The 12,652-nt window shown below is 42.8% G+C and overlaps 1 protein-coding gene across 4 annotated transcripts in view; it reads right to left on the bottom strand.

Annotated features, from left to right (window-relative positions):
- The window catches only part of LOC137372835 (protein sel-1 homolog 3-like), a 110,686-nt gene that overhangs the window by 49,408 nt on the left and 48,626 nt on the right, over positions 1-12,652 (bottom strand). For all 4 annotated transcript variants that reach the window (XM_068037178.1, XM_068037188.1, XM_068037198.1 and 1 more), the window contains 4 exons: positions 11,132-11,311; positions 6,734-6,853; positions 1,891-2,031; positions 281-343 (listed from right to left, as the gene is read on the bottom strand). In XM_068037178.1, coding sequence (XP_067893279.1) covers positions 281-343; positions 1,891-2,031; positions 6,734-6,853; positions 11,132-11,311 — 504 coding nt within the window. The remainder of the gene's footprint in view (positions 1-280; positions 344-1,890; positions 2,032-6,733; positions 6,854-11,131; positions 11,312-12,652) is intronic.

Genomic DNA, 12,652 nt, shown 5'->3' with positions numbered 1-12,652 from the left:
TAGAGTTGGGAAGGCTTGCATGCCGTATAAGTACTAAGAAAACCAGTTGGACCGAATCACCTGTTTCTGTGCAATAGTTTTTACATAATTCTATGCAATACAGATGCTTTTCAACATTTGCGATTATATTGTACTGCTCCAGTAGAGTACTGGGGCTGTTTGAGGAAAATTAGCACTGCTTGATTATTGCATGATTCTCAAGTATTTCAATGTAAAATTCACATTAATTAACAAAAAACGCAAAATAAATACACGTGTTTACATTGTGCAAATATCTTACCTTGGAAGCTGCTTCACTGATTAGTTTTAAACCTAACTTTGTGTTTTTTTCCACTCCTTGGCCCTAAACATAGTTTTAAAACACATCAGAGTTAATGCACTAATATGTATCTAAGGGTTAACAAAGTGTTCCTGTGCTCCCTGTAGGTTGCACCCATTCTTAGACCCATTCTATTGCACTGTAGCTCCAGCACCTTTCAGTGAGCAACTCCCCACCCCCGCCCCCTCCCCCTGCCATCCCACCCCACTGGGAGCACTGAATTTGTTATTTAATTTTGTTTGCACAATTACATAAATGGAAACATTTTCAAGCATTGTATTGCCAATCATATACGATTGAGAATGAGTAAATTTAAGTAGCCATCATTTTGTTACTTCTACTCAGGCATTATCACCACAAAATGGTACTTGGGAAGCAATACTTTATGAGGCCCAAGCCAAAAATAATCATAAAACATAATTAGCACAATAAAGCATTATAACAAAATCCATTGCCTATCACAATAAAATGGGCGATCCTTTCCAAGCGTAGTTAAATTTCTCTAAGTCGAGCTCAGCATAGCTCAACCCGAGTTCCTCCGGGTGCTCCAGTTTCCTCCCACATGCCAAAGACTTGCGGGTTGATAGGTAAATTGGCCATTGTAAAAATTGCCCCTAGTGTAGGTAGGTGGTAGGAGAATTGAGGGAAGATGGGGATGTGAGAGGGAAAAATGGGATTAATATAGGATTAGTATAGATGGGTGGTTGATGGTCGGCGTGGACTCGGTGGGCCGAAGGGCCTGTTTCGGTGCTGTATCTCTCTATGACTCTATAAGTTCAGACATGCACTACACCATGGGTGTTTCACCTTCAGTGTCTCCCAGATGAATGGTAACAGCAGGGGAAATGTATTATTTACAAAATGATGGCAATAAATGATGGAGGGAAAATTACACACGGGGGAAAATAACCAAGAAACAAAATAAATTCGAATTAATTTTGAATAGTCTACTGTCACATTTCAGACATGCTACCATATAGAGGGAGGTGGGGGTGGGGATGGGGGACTTTAGTGTTACAGATGTTAAGAATGCTACTATTAAGATAAACCTAGCTTTCATGGGGTTAAATTCATAGGACGGCAGTGCTGAGAGATGTTGATTGGCATTCAGCTGGGGTGTCTGCACCAACATACTGAAGACAATGAAAGGCTATTTTAACCTTATGGTGATTGTTCACACTTATAACTGCTGCTTGGCATATTGTTTATCCTGCATTATTATTTCAGGACAAGTTGCAAGGATGGAATTAACGGAATCCAGTCACAACTACTGTTCTCTATGATCACCTTACTGTGAAATAAAGCAGCTCAATAATTCATATCTGGCCTCATCTCACCAGCGGTTTTTGCTCAGTCCATATTCAGCGAGATTGAAGCAGTTCACTTATGAAAGACGTGAACATGTGGCTCAGTATTATTGTTACACCCACAAGTCATGCTATTATACAATCAGATACAGGGCAGTGTGTTCAACCCTGACAAAAGTAAGATTCGCATACCGTTTATCAGAGCAACAAAATCTAACATACCCGAAAAGGTATGTACAGTGGTCCCAAATATGTAATACCTACCTTGAAAAGAAAAAGTCCATACTCATACAACGATAGTGGGTCTCTTGTCTCTTCTGCATTTCTGGAATACCATTTCAAAGCTGCATTCACATCACGTGTTATACCCTGTTGTCCCCAGTAAAGCATTCTTGCAAGTTTTTGCTGCAAGTATTAATAACATTTTATTTGGCTAGAATAGCATTACTAAACCAGATTAAATCTCAACTAATTTAAATTTTATTAAGATATAGTTACTACTTTTCCAACTGCAATGAAGCACATCGAAACTCAGACTTACTTCCTGTACTCAATTTATTCACAATATGAGCTAAATTTTATGTGTCCACCGAGTTGGGGTCGGAGGCAGTGGGGGGGGCAATGAATCACAAGAGGTAGTGAGCGGAGGGCCTGTTGCCTCCCTAACTCCAAGCAGTAGTCGGAGGCAGGATAGGCCGACGACAGCCTTCCAGCCCAGAAGCAAATTGAGACCCTTGATTGGCCTATTAACGGCCACTTAAGGGCCTCCTGCCCCCACCACTGAGATTTAACCAACAGTAGGAGGGGGTGCCTCTGCCACACAGGGAGGTCACCTCTAAATACGAGGCGTCTTCCCTGCAGACTTGGGGGTGGGGTTCCCCCCTCCCCCTGCTCTTCATGACCACTCCCCAAACCGTCCTTGCCGGGGCCTTCCCGACTGGCCCCAAGGGTAAAATATCCGCAGCGGTGGGTAAGGAGGCCCTTAAGTGACAGTTAATTGGTCACTTAAGGGCCTGATTGGCCTGGGCGGGCAAGCTATTTCTTGCCGCCGCCCCGCGTAAATTTGCAATGTGGGAAGGAGGGGCTCAGGAAAGGGCCACCCTGCCTCCCACTCAATTTTACGCCCCCCACCCCCACCCTACCACCAGCCCGCTCGTTTGGAGGGTGTAAAATACTGGCCATGGACACAGAACCAATGAGGGCGATATTAGAAGAGACCAGAAGCTCAGTCTAAGAGGTGGATTTCGAGGAAGGTCTTAAAAGGAGATTAGAAAGGCAGAGAGGAACATGGGGTTTAGGGAGGGCATTCTACAGATTGGGGCCTGGGTGGTTTAATATTGGGGGGTAAAGGAGGAATGATGCACCAAAGGGTAGAGTCCGAGGAACAGAGAATTGAGGGGAGGCTGCAAGGCATAGGGAGAGGCAAGGTTACAGACATAGGGAGAGGCAAGGAAGGCCATGCAGGAACCTAAACATGAAGATTAGAAGTTTAATTTTGAGACAATGAGGACAGGGCACCAATGTAGGTTAAAAAGGACATATTTCATGGGTGAATGGGATTTAGTGCAGGATAGGATATTAGCAGCAGAGTTTTGGATGAGTTGAAGTTTACAAAGGGGTGGAAGATGGAAAGAGAGCTAGGAGGGCACTGGAAAAGTCAAGTCTGAAGATGCCAAAAACATGGATGAAGGTTTCAGCAGTAGGTGGGGTCAGGTCGTGGCAGACACAGGTGATGCCATGGACATGCAAGTAGGCAGTCTTTGTGATGCAGAGGATATGTGGTTCGAAGCTCAGCTGAGGGCCAAATAGCACAACAAGGTAGCAAACAGTCTGGTTCAACATAAGACAGTGGTCAGGGAGAGGTGGTAGAATTGGTAGCAAGGGTATGGAGTTCAAGGCAGGATTGAAGACGATGGTTTTGGTTTTCCCACAGATGAACTGGAGAAAATTGCAATCATCCAAGATGGAAAAACAGTCTGATGACACAGAGGTAGTGGAGGAGTCAATAGAGGTGGTACAGAGTTACAGATGCGTGTTGTAAGCATACCCCATATCTGCAATGATGTCACCTGGGGCAGCATGAAGATGAGGAAGAGAAGGGGACCAAGGATAGATCCTTGAGGGACTACAGAGGTAATGGTGCAGGGACGGGAAGAGAGACAATCGCTGAAGACGCACTGGCAATGTTTGGATAGAAAAGAATGGAACCAAGCAAAGGCAATCCCACTGCACTGAACAATGGAGGAGAGATATTGAAAAAGGATGGTGTGATTGACCATATCAAATGTCACAGAGATTGAGGAGATACAATACACATCATTTGTGACTGTGGTTAGGGCCGTTTCATGGCTGTAGCGAGCATAAATTTGATTGGAGAGATTCAACCATGGATGCTCAGAAAAGATGGCCATGGACTGAGGAAGTGAAAATATGTACAAGGGCTTTGGAGAGGAAAGGGAGGTTGGAGAAGTCTACAAGGATAGAGATCAACGGTAATTTTAAAAGGGAGGGGAACAGTATCTGAGGAGAAGGAATTATTCATAATGCGAGCTAATGTGAGTCATAGGAGGTTTGGTGGTCATCAGTTTAGTGAGAATGTGAGCAGGAGGTAGGTCTCATGGACAAGATGAGCTCAGAGTGGGCATGAGGGAACACAGGAAAGAATTTATAGGAAGACACAATTTTTGGGCCAGGGTGGGGTGGAAAGGAGAGAGGAGGTGTGGCTGGAGGGGATGGGGGAACAAGGAGACGTTAGGAGAAGCAACAGAGCTAGGTGACCAGACGTGAATATGAGGAGAGTTTATGTGAAAATGGAGGTTAATGGAGGACAGATGAGCAATGAGTACAGAGAGAGGGCAAGGCAAGCTAAGAGAGAGATTAAAAATCACTGAGGCTGAAGAGTTGTTCAGTGCAAGAACTTAGGGAGGAAAAGAGGAAAGATATCTCAGGCAGAACTCAGGGTGCAGGTGGACAACCACGATTATAAAGAAGAGTCAAGCAGAAAGGCAGCAAAAGAGGAGGGGGAAAAGAGCTAGGTGTGATTTGGTCATAAGTGACACACTGCTACTATAGTGGTTTAATGCAATCAACCACAATAAAGTTGTGGATAGCAAAGGCCTTGTTTTTGAATAAATAGGGGAAAGAGAGAGTGAGGCAGTGATTGTTGAGTCCAAGGCAGTAGGCGGTGGGTGAGGTAAGTGGGATGGGAAGGAAATTGGCCCCTACTGGGTGCACCAGGAAGGTTGGCGAGAAAGGGGAATGGGGCAGTTGGGATAGTTGCTTGTGAGGAGTCTTTGACAGGCAATTCGGTGGGCCCTTCAGGAAATGCCAAGAGAGACACAGACAGTAGCAGTGGGCTTAAAACTTGGACGTGGCAAGAGCGTAAGAAGACAATGTTGGGTTTTGATTGTGATTGGGGGTGAGGTGGGGGCATGTAGTGAGAGAGATGCAATTTACCTGATAGATATTAGAAAAGGGAGGAGGACATGAGAGGAAAGTCAAGAGAAAAAAGAAATGGAGATAGAACGACTGAATTTGGGTTCAGATTGGCTACCAAAATATGCAGAGTGAACTTAGGTTACAAGTGTACTGGTTCATCTATTTAATCAGTTTAGCTGGTAGAAAGGAATGTGTTCAGCAAAGGCCTCGCTGTCAGCCTGCGTTTATTAATTCTTAATTTAAAAAATAGAATACCTATGTTTTAATGAAAATCTTAAATACATTAGTTTAGTAGATGCTTGCAGTTCTACTTCTAACAATTTAATAGATCATTTATGTGAAAGAAACAATATCCTCTGGCTGCTGGGCCTATCCAATGGAAAGCTCCCCTTCTCCTCCCCTCCCCAATAACAAGCAGATTAATGGAAACCCCACCCGAGAGGGCACATCATTCTTCACCCCGCACGCGCCCTCCCCAATCCCCACTGTGGCAAAATGCTAACGCCATCAGACCATATGCTAGTCAGAATGGGTAATCCACAGGCTCACCTGCGATTCAGAAATCACCAAACAGTTTGATGCCCCTTCATGGTGACCAATACAATACAACCCCACTTACAAATACTCAGCCAAAAAGAGGAAAAGTAAACTCCTTTGCATATCTCTGCACAGGATAATAACTCCAGCTTACACCGTTACTACACCAAATAAGTTTTTTTATTCATTCATGGGATGTGGGTGTCGCTGGCTAGGCCAGCATTTATTGCTCATCCCTAATTGCCCTTGAGAAGGTGGTGGTGACATGCCTTCTTGAACCGCTGCAGTCCTTGTGGGCAAGGTATACCCATAGTGCTGTCAGGAATGGAGTTCCAGGATTTTGACCCAGCAACAGTGAAGGAACGGCAATATAGTTCCAAGTCAGTTCAAAGTGTGGCTTGGAGGGAACTTGCAGGTGGTGGTGTTCCCATGCATTTGATGCCCTTGTCCTTCTAGGTGGTAGAGGTTGTGGGCCGGAAGGTGCTGTCTAAGGAGCCTTGGTGCATTGCTGCAGTGCACCTTGTAGATGGTACACACTGCTGCCACTGTGCATTGGTGGTGGAGGGAGTGAATGTTGAAGGTGGTGGATGGGGTGCCAATCAAGCGGGCTGCTTTGGCCTGGATGGTGTCGAGCTTTTTGAGTGTTGTTGGAGCTTCACCTATCCAGGCAAGTGGAGAGTATTCCATCACACTCCTGACTTGTGCCTTGTAGATGGTGACAGACTTTGGGGAGTCAGGAGATGAGTTACTCGCCACAGGATTCCTAGCGTCTCACCTGCTCTGTAGGCTCATCATTTATATGGCTGGTTCAGTTCAATTTCCAGTCAATGGTAATGCCCAGGATGTTGATAGTGGTTTGACTTTTTTTATTCCACCTTAAAGAGTTAATACCAATAGATACCATTCTTTATCCAAAAGAGAAAGCCAAGATCTTGCTCCATCCTCATGGAGCAAGTCTACACTGTGAGAAAATACCACGATTCTGCCCAGTGCTTCCTCTTAACAAATCACCAAGACAGGCATCTTGCACATGGCAAGTGCAGACACAAGCCCACCTCTGACCACTCCTTAACTATTAAGGTATGTGGATGAATGAAATAAAGCAAAATATTATGGTATGTGCAATATATACCTGCGCAAATGCATCCCCATGGTTTGCCTGATATCTAAGCCACAAAAAGAGGTCATCATTTTCTTTAGTTTGACTCTGCAAAGCTGAATCATCTATTAGCCTTATCGGTTCAACAAAAGCCTGAAAAGGTAGGAAATTATTCATATAGGATTGATTAAGACAGGCATGGCAAAATAACATTTGTAAGAATTTGTAAAACATGACCAAGAACTCCAACTTCAGTGAAATAAAATTTTAGAAGACAAACATTATGTTAAATTAGAAAACTAAAATCATGCAATTAGAGAAATACTCACACTTTGCTGATGATTGATATAAAAGCAAAATACTGCGGATGCTGGAATCTGAAATAAAAACAAGAAATGCTGGAACCACTCAACAGGTCTGGCAGCATCTGTGGAAAGAGAATCAGAGTTAACGTTTCGGGTCAGTGACCCTTCTTCGGAACTGACAAATATTAGAAATGTCACAGGTTATAAGCAAGTGAGGTGGGGGTGGGGCAAGAGATAACAAAGGAGAAGGTGTAGATTGGACAAGGCCACATAACTGACCAAAAGGTCATGGAGCAAAGGCAAACAATATGTTAATGACAAAGCATTAGTACAGATAAGGTGTTAACGGACTGAATATTGAACAGCAGCAAGTGCAAACCTGAAAAAAACAGTGGGTAAGCAAACTGAACAAACTAAGATAAAATGAAATAAATGCAAAAAAAAAATTGTAAAAAAGTGTAAAAACGAAAAAAAGAATAACTAAAAATGAAAGTAAAATGGGGGCTGTCATGCTCTGAAATTATTGAAATCAATGTTCAGTCCAGCAGGCTGTAGTGTGCCTAACCGGTAGATGAGATGCTGTTCCTCGAGCTTGCGTTGATGTTCACTGGAACACTGCAGCAATCCCAGGACAGAGATGTGAGCATGAGAGCAGGGGGGAGTGTTGAAATGGCAAGCAACCGGAAGCTCAGGGTCCTGCTTGTGGACTGAGCGGAGGTGTTCCGCAAAGCAGTCACCCAGTCTGCGCTTGGTCTCCCCAATGTAGAGGAGACCACATTGTGAGCAGCGAATACAGTATACTACATTGAAAGAAGTACAAGTAAATCGCTGCTTCACCTGAAAAGAGTGTTTGGAGCCTGGGATAGTGAGGAGAGAGGAGGTAAATGGGCAGGTATTACACCTCCTGCGAGGTGTAATTTATTTCATTGCATCTTAGTTTGTTCAGTTTGCTTACCCACTGTTTTTTTTTCATGTTTGCACTTGCTGCTGTTCAATATTCCGTCCGTTAACACCTAATCTGTACTAATGCTTTCTCTTATTGAGTTTTTCGAGAAGGTGACCAAACAGGTGGATGAGGGTAAAGCAGTGGATGTGGTGTATATGGATTTCAGTAAGGCGTTTGATAAGGTTCCCCACGGTAGGCTATTGCAGAAAATATGCAAGTATGGGGTTGAAGGTGATTTAGAGCTTTGGATCAGAAATTGGCTAGCTGAAAGAAGACAGAGGGTGGTGGTTGATGGCAAATGTTCATCCTGGAGTTTAGTTACTAGTGGTGTACCGCAAGGATCTGTTTTGGGGCCACTGCTGTTTGTCATTTTTATAAATGACCTGGAAGAGGGTGTAGAAGGGTGGGTTAGTAAATTTGCAGATGACACTAAGGTCGGTGGAGTTGTGGATAGTGCCGAAGGATGTTGTCGGGTACAGAGAGACATAGATAGGCTGCAGAGCTGGGCTGAGAGATGGCAAATGGAGTTTAATGCGGAAAAGTGTGAGGTGATTCACTTTGGAAGGAGTAACAGGAATGCAGAGTACTGGGCTAATGGGAGGATTCTTGGTACTGTAGATGAACAGAGAGATCTTGGTGTCCTGGTGCATAAATCCCTGAAGGTTGCTAACCAGGTTAATAGGGCTGTTAAGAAGGCATATGGTGTGTTAGCTTTTATTAGTAGGGGGGTCGAGTTTCGGAGCCACGAGGTCATGCTGCAGCTGTACAAAACTCTGGTGAGACCGCACCTGGAGTATTGCGTGCAGTTCTGGTCACCGCATTATAGGAAGGATGTGGAAGCTATGGAAAGGGTGCAGAGGAGATTTACTAGGATGTTGCCTGGTATGGAGGGAAGGTCTTACGAGGAAAGGCTGAGGGACTTGAGGTTGTTTTCGTTGGAGAGAAGGAGGAGGAGAGGTGACTTAATAGAGACATATAAGATAATCAGAGGGTTAGATAGGGTGGATAGTGAGCGTCTTTTTCCTCGGATGGTGATGGCAAACACGAGGGGACATAGCTTCAAGTTGAGGGGTGATAGATATCGGACAGATGTGAGAGGTAGTTTCTTTACTCAGAGAGTAGTAAGGGCGTGGAACGCCCTGCCTGCAGCAGTAGTAGATTCGCCAACTTTAAGGGCATTTAAGTGGACATTGGATAGACACATGGATGAAAATGGAATAGTGTAGGTCAGATGGTTTCACAGGTCGGCGCAACATCGAGGGCCGAAGGGCCTGTACTGCGCTGTAATGTTCTAAATTCTAAATTCTTTCAACACACCATTAACATATTGTTTGCCTTTGCTCCATGACCTTTTGGTCAGCTATGTGGCCTTGTCCAATCTACACCTTCTCCTTTGTTATCTCTTGCCCCACCCCCACCTCACTTGCTTATAACCTGTGACATTTCTAATATTTGTCAGTTCCGAAGAAGGGTCACTGACCCGAAACGTTAACTCTGCTGCTCTTTCCACAGATGCTGCCAGACCTGCTGGCAAGCATTTCTTGTTTTTATTGCTGATGATTGAGTTAGTTTGTCCATTGAGAAGCTGCACCATATAGACCAGGAGCATCCCAACTCCAACCCTTGACCTGTGCTGAATTAACTGACCATATGATAGGTGTGCTATGGTTTGAATCAACACCCCTGGAACACACAGGAGAAAAGAAAGGGTTCCTGCTTCAAATCACTACTTTGCAATCCCTGCTAAATGTGGGTGGCTGAATGCCAGATGAGGACAAGACCTGGGTTTTGATAGCATGAATATGGAGGGACTGTTACCAGGAGGGTTGGTGATCAGTATACACAGATTTAAGAAGATTGGCCAAAAAAAAAAACAGGGGGAGATGAGAAGAATTTTTTTTAGACTCAACAAGTTGTTATGATCTGGAAAGGATTTCCTGAAAGGGTGGTGGAAGCAGATTCAACAGCAACTTTCAAAAGAGAATTGGATAAATATTTGAAAAGGAAAAAATGCAGTGCTCTGGGGAAGGAGCAGGGCAATAGGACTAGTTCAGGGATGCAGGTTCAGGTATGGCAAACTTGTGTAAAATTCTCTATAAATCAGTAGGAAACAAGTACCCCACCATCAGTTAATATCAAACTGATGATATTGCATTCATGCAAATTTACATACAAATGCAATATTTACTCTCCTGTTGGCTCATAAAACAGACCAGGCACACACAACCATCCTCAACTGGGACAATTTACTCTGACACAGGTTCCTCTGCAAAAAGCTCACCACCATCACTAAAATCAATAAACGATTTGGAAGAAACAAAACACTGCTTGTTATTGTAGCTGCAGGTGCCAATTATTCAGCTAATTTAACCAGATCTAATTAAAAACACAGATTTGTTTTAACACATGTTTTATAATGACATAAATGAATACATTGTTTATAAACATTAATCCATATTAATGAAAGATCGTTATAAATTCAGGTGGGGCATTGATTCTCCACACACTACCTACCATTATGACAGGGAATTTATGACTATACACAGGACACCACACTGCATGTACCTTATTGTAATAACATTTTGCACTGATGTTTCAAATTTAATGTAAGTATTCAAAACGAATGTACAAACAGCTGACCTTGGTCCACCTTCAATGCAGTTATACGTATCCTTTCTTAGGACACGGATACATAGTCGTCAGGATTTGACTGCTTAAAATATCATGCACTCAATTATTTGAATTATAAATCAAAGCTTAAACATCAGTCCCTTTAAAAAAAAACTCCTGAGTGTTATGATTAATTTTGATTTTGTTTTTGAAAGATATGTTATATGCTGATCTCTGCTATCATCGGGGAATCCAGTTCAGAGAGGTCATCAACCCTGAAGCATCAATAACAGAAGCATAATTGATAACTTCAGACAGGCCAGCAAGCTTGCCACATCTTAATTCAGCAACCTCATATATAGGGTCGCTACCTCTTTCTAAGCAGTACGCACAAAAATATCCTCACTGCTTAAAAAAAAATCTTATAATTGTTCATAATTCTTTATAACTGATTTTTTTGAAAATGATCCTGAAAGTGAGACTTCCCCTCAAATTAAATAGCGTGCTACAGTCATTTAATTTTCAGCTATGCATTTCATTGTAGGTCTTACTCAAGTCCATTTCACTTACCTGTTCATCATCAAATACATGCCGATCGTTAACAGTCTGTTGTGCAATGTTCAAGTAGTAACCGCATGATATATCATAGTCCAAGGGGTAACCATCAATACCTTGATCATGCTTATATCCAAGATGCATTAAGGCAAGTCTGTCATTTCCTTGTGCAGCAACCAGACTGTACAACAAGCCCTGATGAAATATCAATGAAATTCAATTTTTAAAAAAAGGGTGATTACAAAAAATTACTTTGAGAAACTGCATTTTGTAGTTGCCTTTTCAGTTGTAAGTTTATTGTACTGACCAGAGAAAGCAAGAAATTAGGGACTTGATCCCCAGTCTTTGTAGGCGGGGCTGTAGTGACAAAGTATTTGGTTCAGTTGGATAAACAAAAAAGTGCACATGAAACTTAAAAAATATATTCACAAATTAAAAGCTTGCCAAATAATAATGTGCAAGGTGAGGCAAGGTGTGTAAAATAAATTGACAAACGTCTTTATTTCACAGCAGGGTGAACATACAGAACAGTCAGGGCTGGACTCACTTAATTCACTCAGTACAACTTATCTACACAATAAACAAAATTTGAGTGGAAGAACTTAACTGAATTAAGTAAATACATTTCTGACTATTCTCTCCTGCACTCATGACGTTTTGCTGCCTGACTGGCTCCCAGCATTCACTGTGCGTTTTGTCTCTCACTGTTCACAGTCAGAAGAGTTAAATGTGGGTCAGAATTTGATGGCAAATTAACAGTGAATTTAATGGCACATGCCATTATTAATGTGTAAATCATTCAGAAATGTGTGGCCAGGAGGAGAGACCCCATGAGGTGTTAAATGCCACAGGTTGTTGGACAATTTGCATCATTCTGCCGATAGTGTGTGAAAACTCCTCCCCATAAGTTTCAATTGCTGTATTTGCGCCATAACTGCTTCCTAAACTCACCACAGAAGGTTAGAGCTCATACCGAACAGCTTATGGACCCTTTTAATGAGGAGATTTATATTCCTGCAAAGCCACTTGAACTCTGCGGCCAAAAGTGAACATTTGAAATTGTGCAGCCTTATCCCTGCAGTTAGTAAATTGTTCTCAGAGACTTTTAAAATGTGGGCGGCACAGTGGTGCAGTGGTTAGCACTGCAGCCTCACAGCTCCAGGTTCGATTCTGGGTACTGCCTATGCGGAGTTTGCAAGTTCTCCCTGTGACCGCGTGGGTTTTCGCCGGGTGAAAGGGTAACGGGATTAATGTAGGATTAGTATAAATGGCTGGTTGATGGTCGGCACAGAAGGTGGGCCGAAGGGCCTGTTTCAGTGCTGTATCTCTAAAAAAACCAAAATCTTTAATTTTAATTTTTTCTTACTTTTTTTGTTTCTCAACCCAATCTTTTTTACTCAATTTATTTCTCTTTCTGTACCTAATTTGACTCTAATTCATCCTTTTTCCTTCTGCATTGTCTGCTGCTTCTTTCTGTTTCTTTCAATCTCATTGGTGAAGGAGATAGACTGGTAGTCCCATTGTTCACCAAGATGC

The sequence above is a fragment of the Heterodontus francisci genome, chromosome 1, assembly GCF_036365525.1.
Source record: "Heterodontus francisci isolate sHetFra1 chromosome 1, sHetFra1.hap1, whole genome shotgun sequence".
In the NCBI taxonomy this organism is placed as follows: domain Eukaryota; kingdom Metazoa; phylum Chordata; class Chondrichthyes; order Heterodontiformes; family Heterodontidae; genus Heterodontus; species Heterodontus francisci.
The sequence above is the reverse complement of the archived record's forward strand: the minus strand, read 5'-3'. Positions and strand labels throughout refer to the sequence as shown.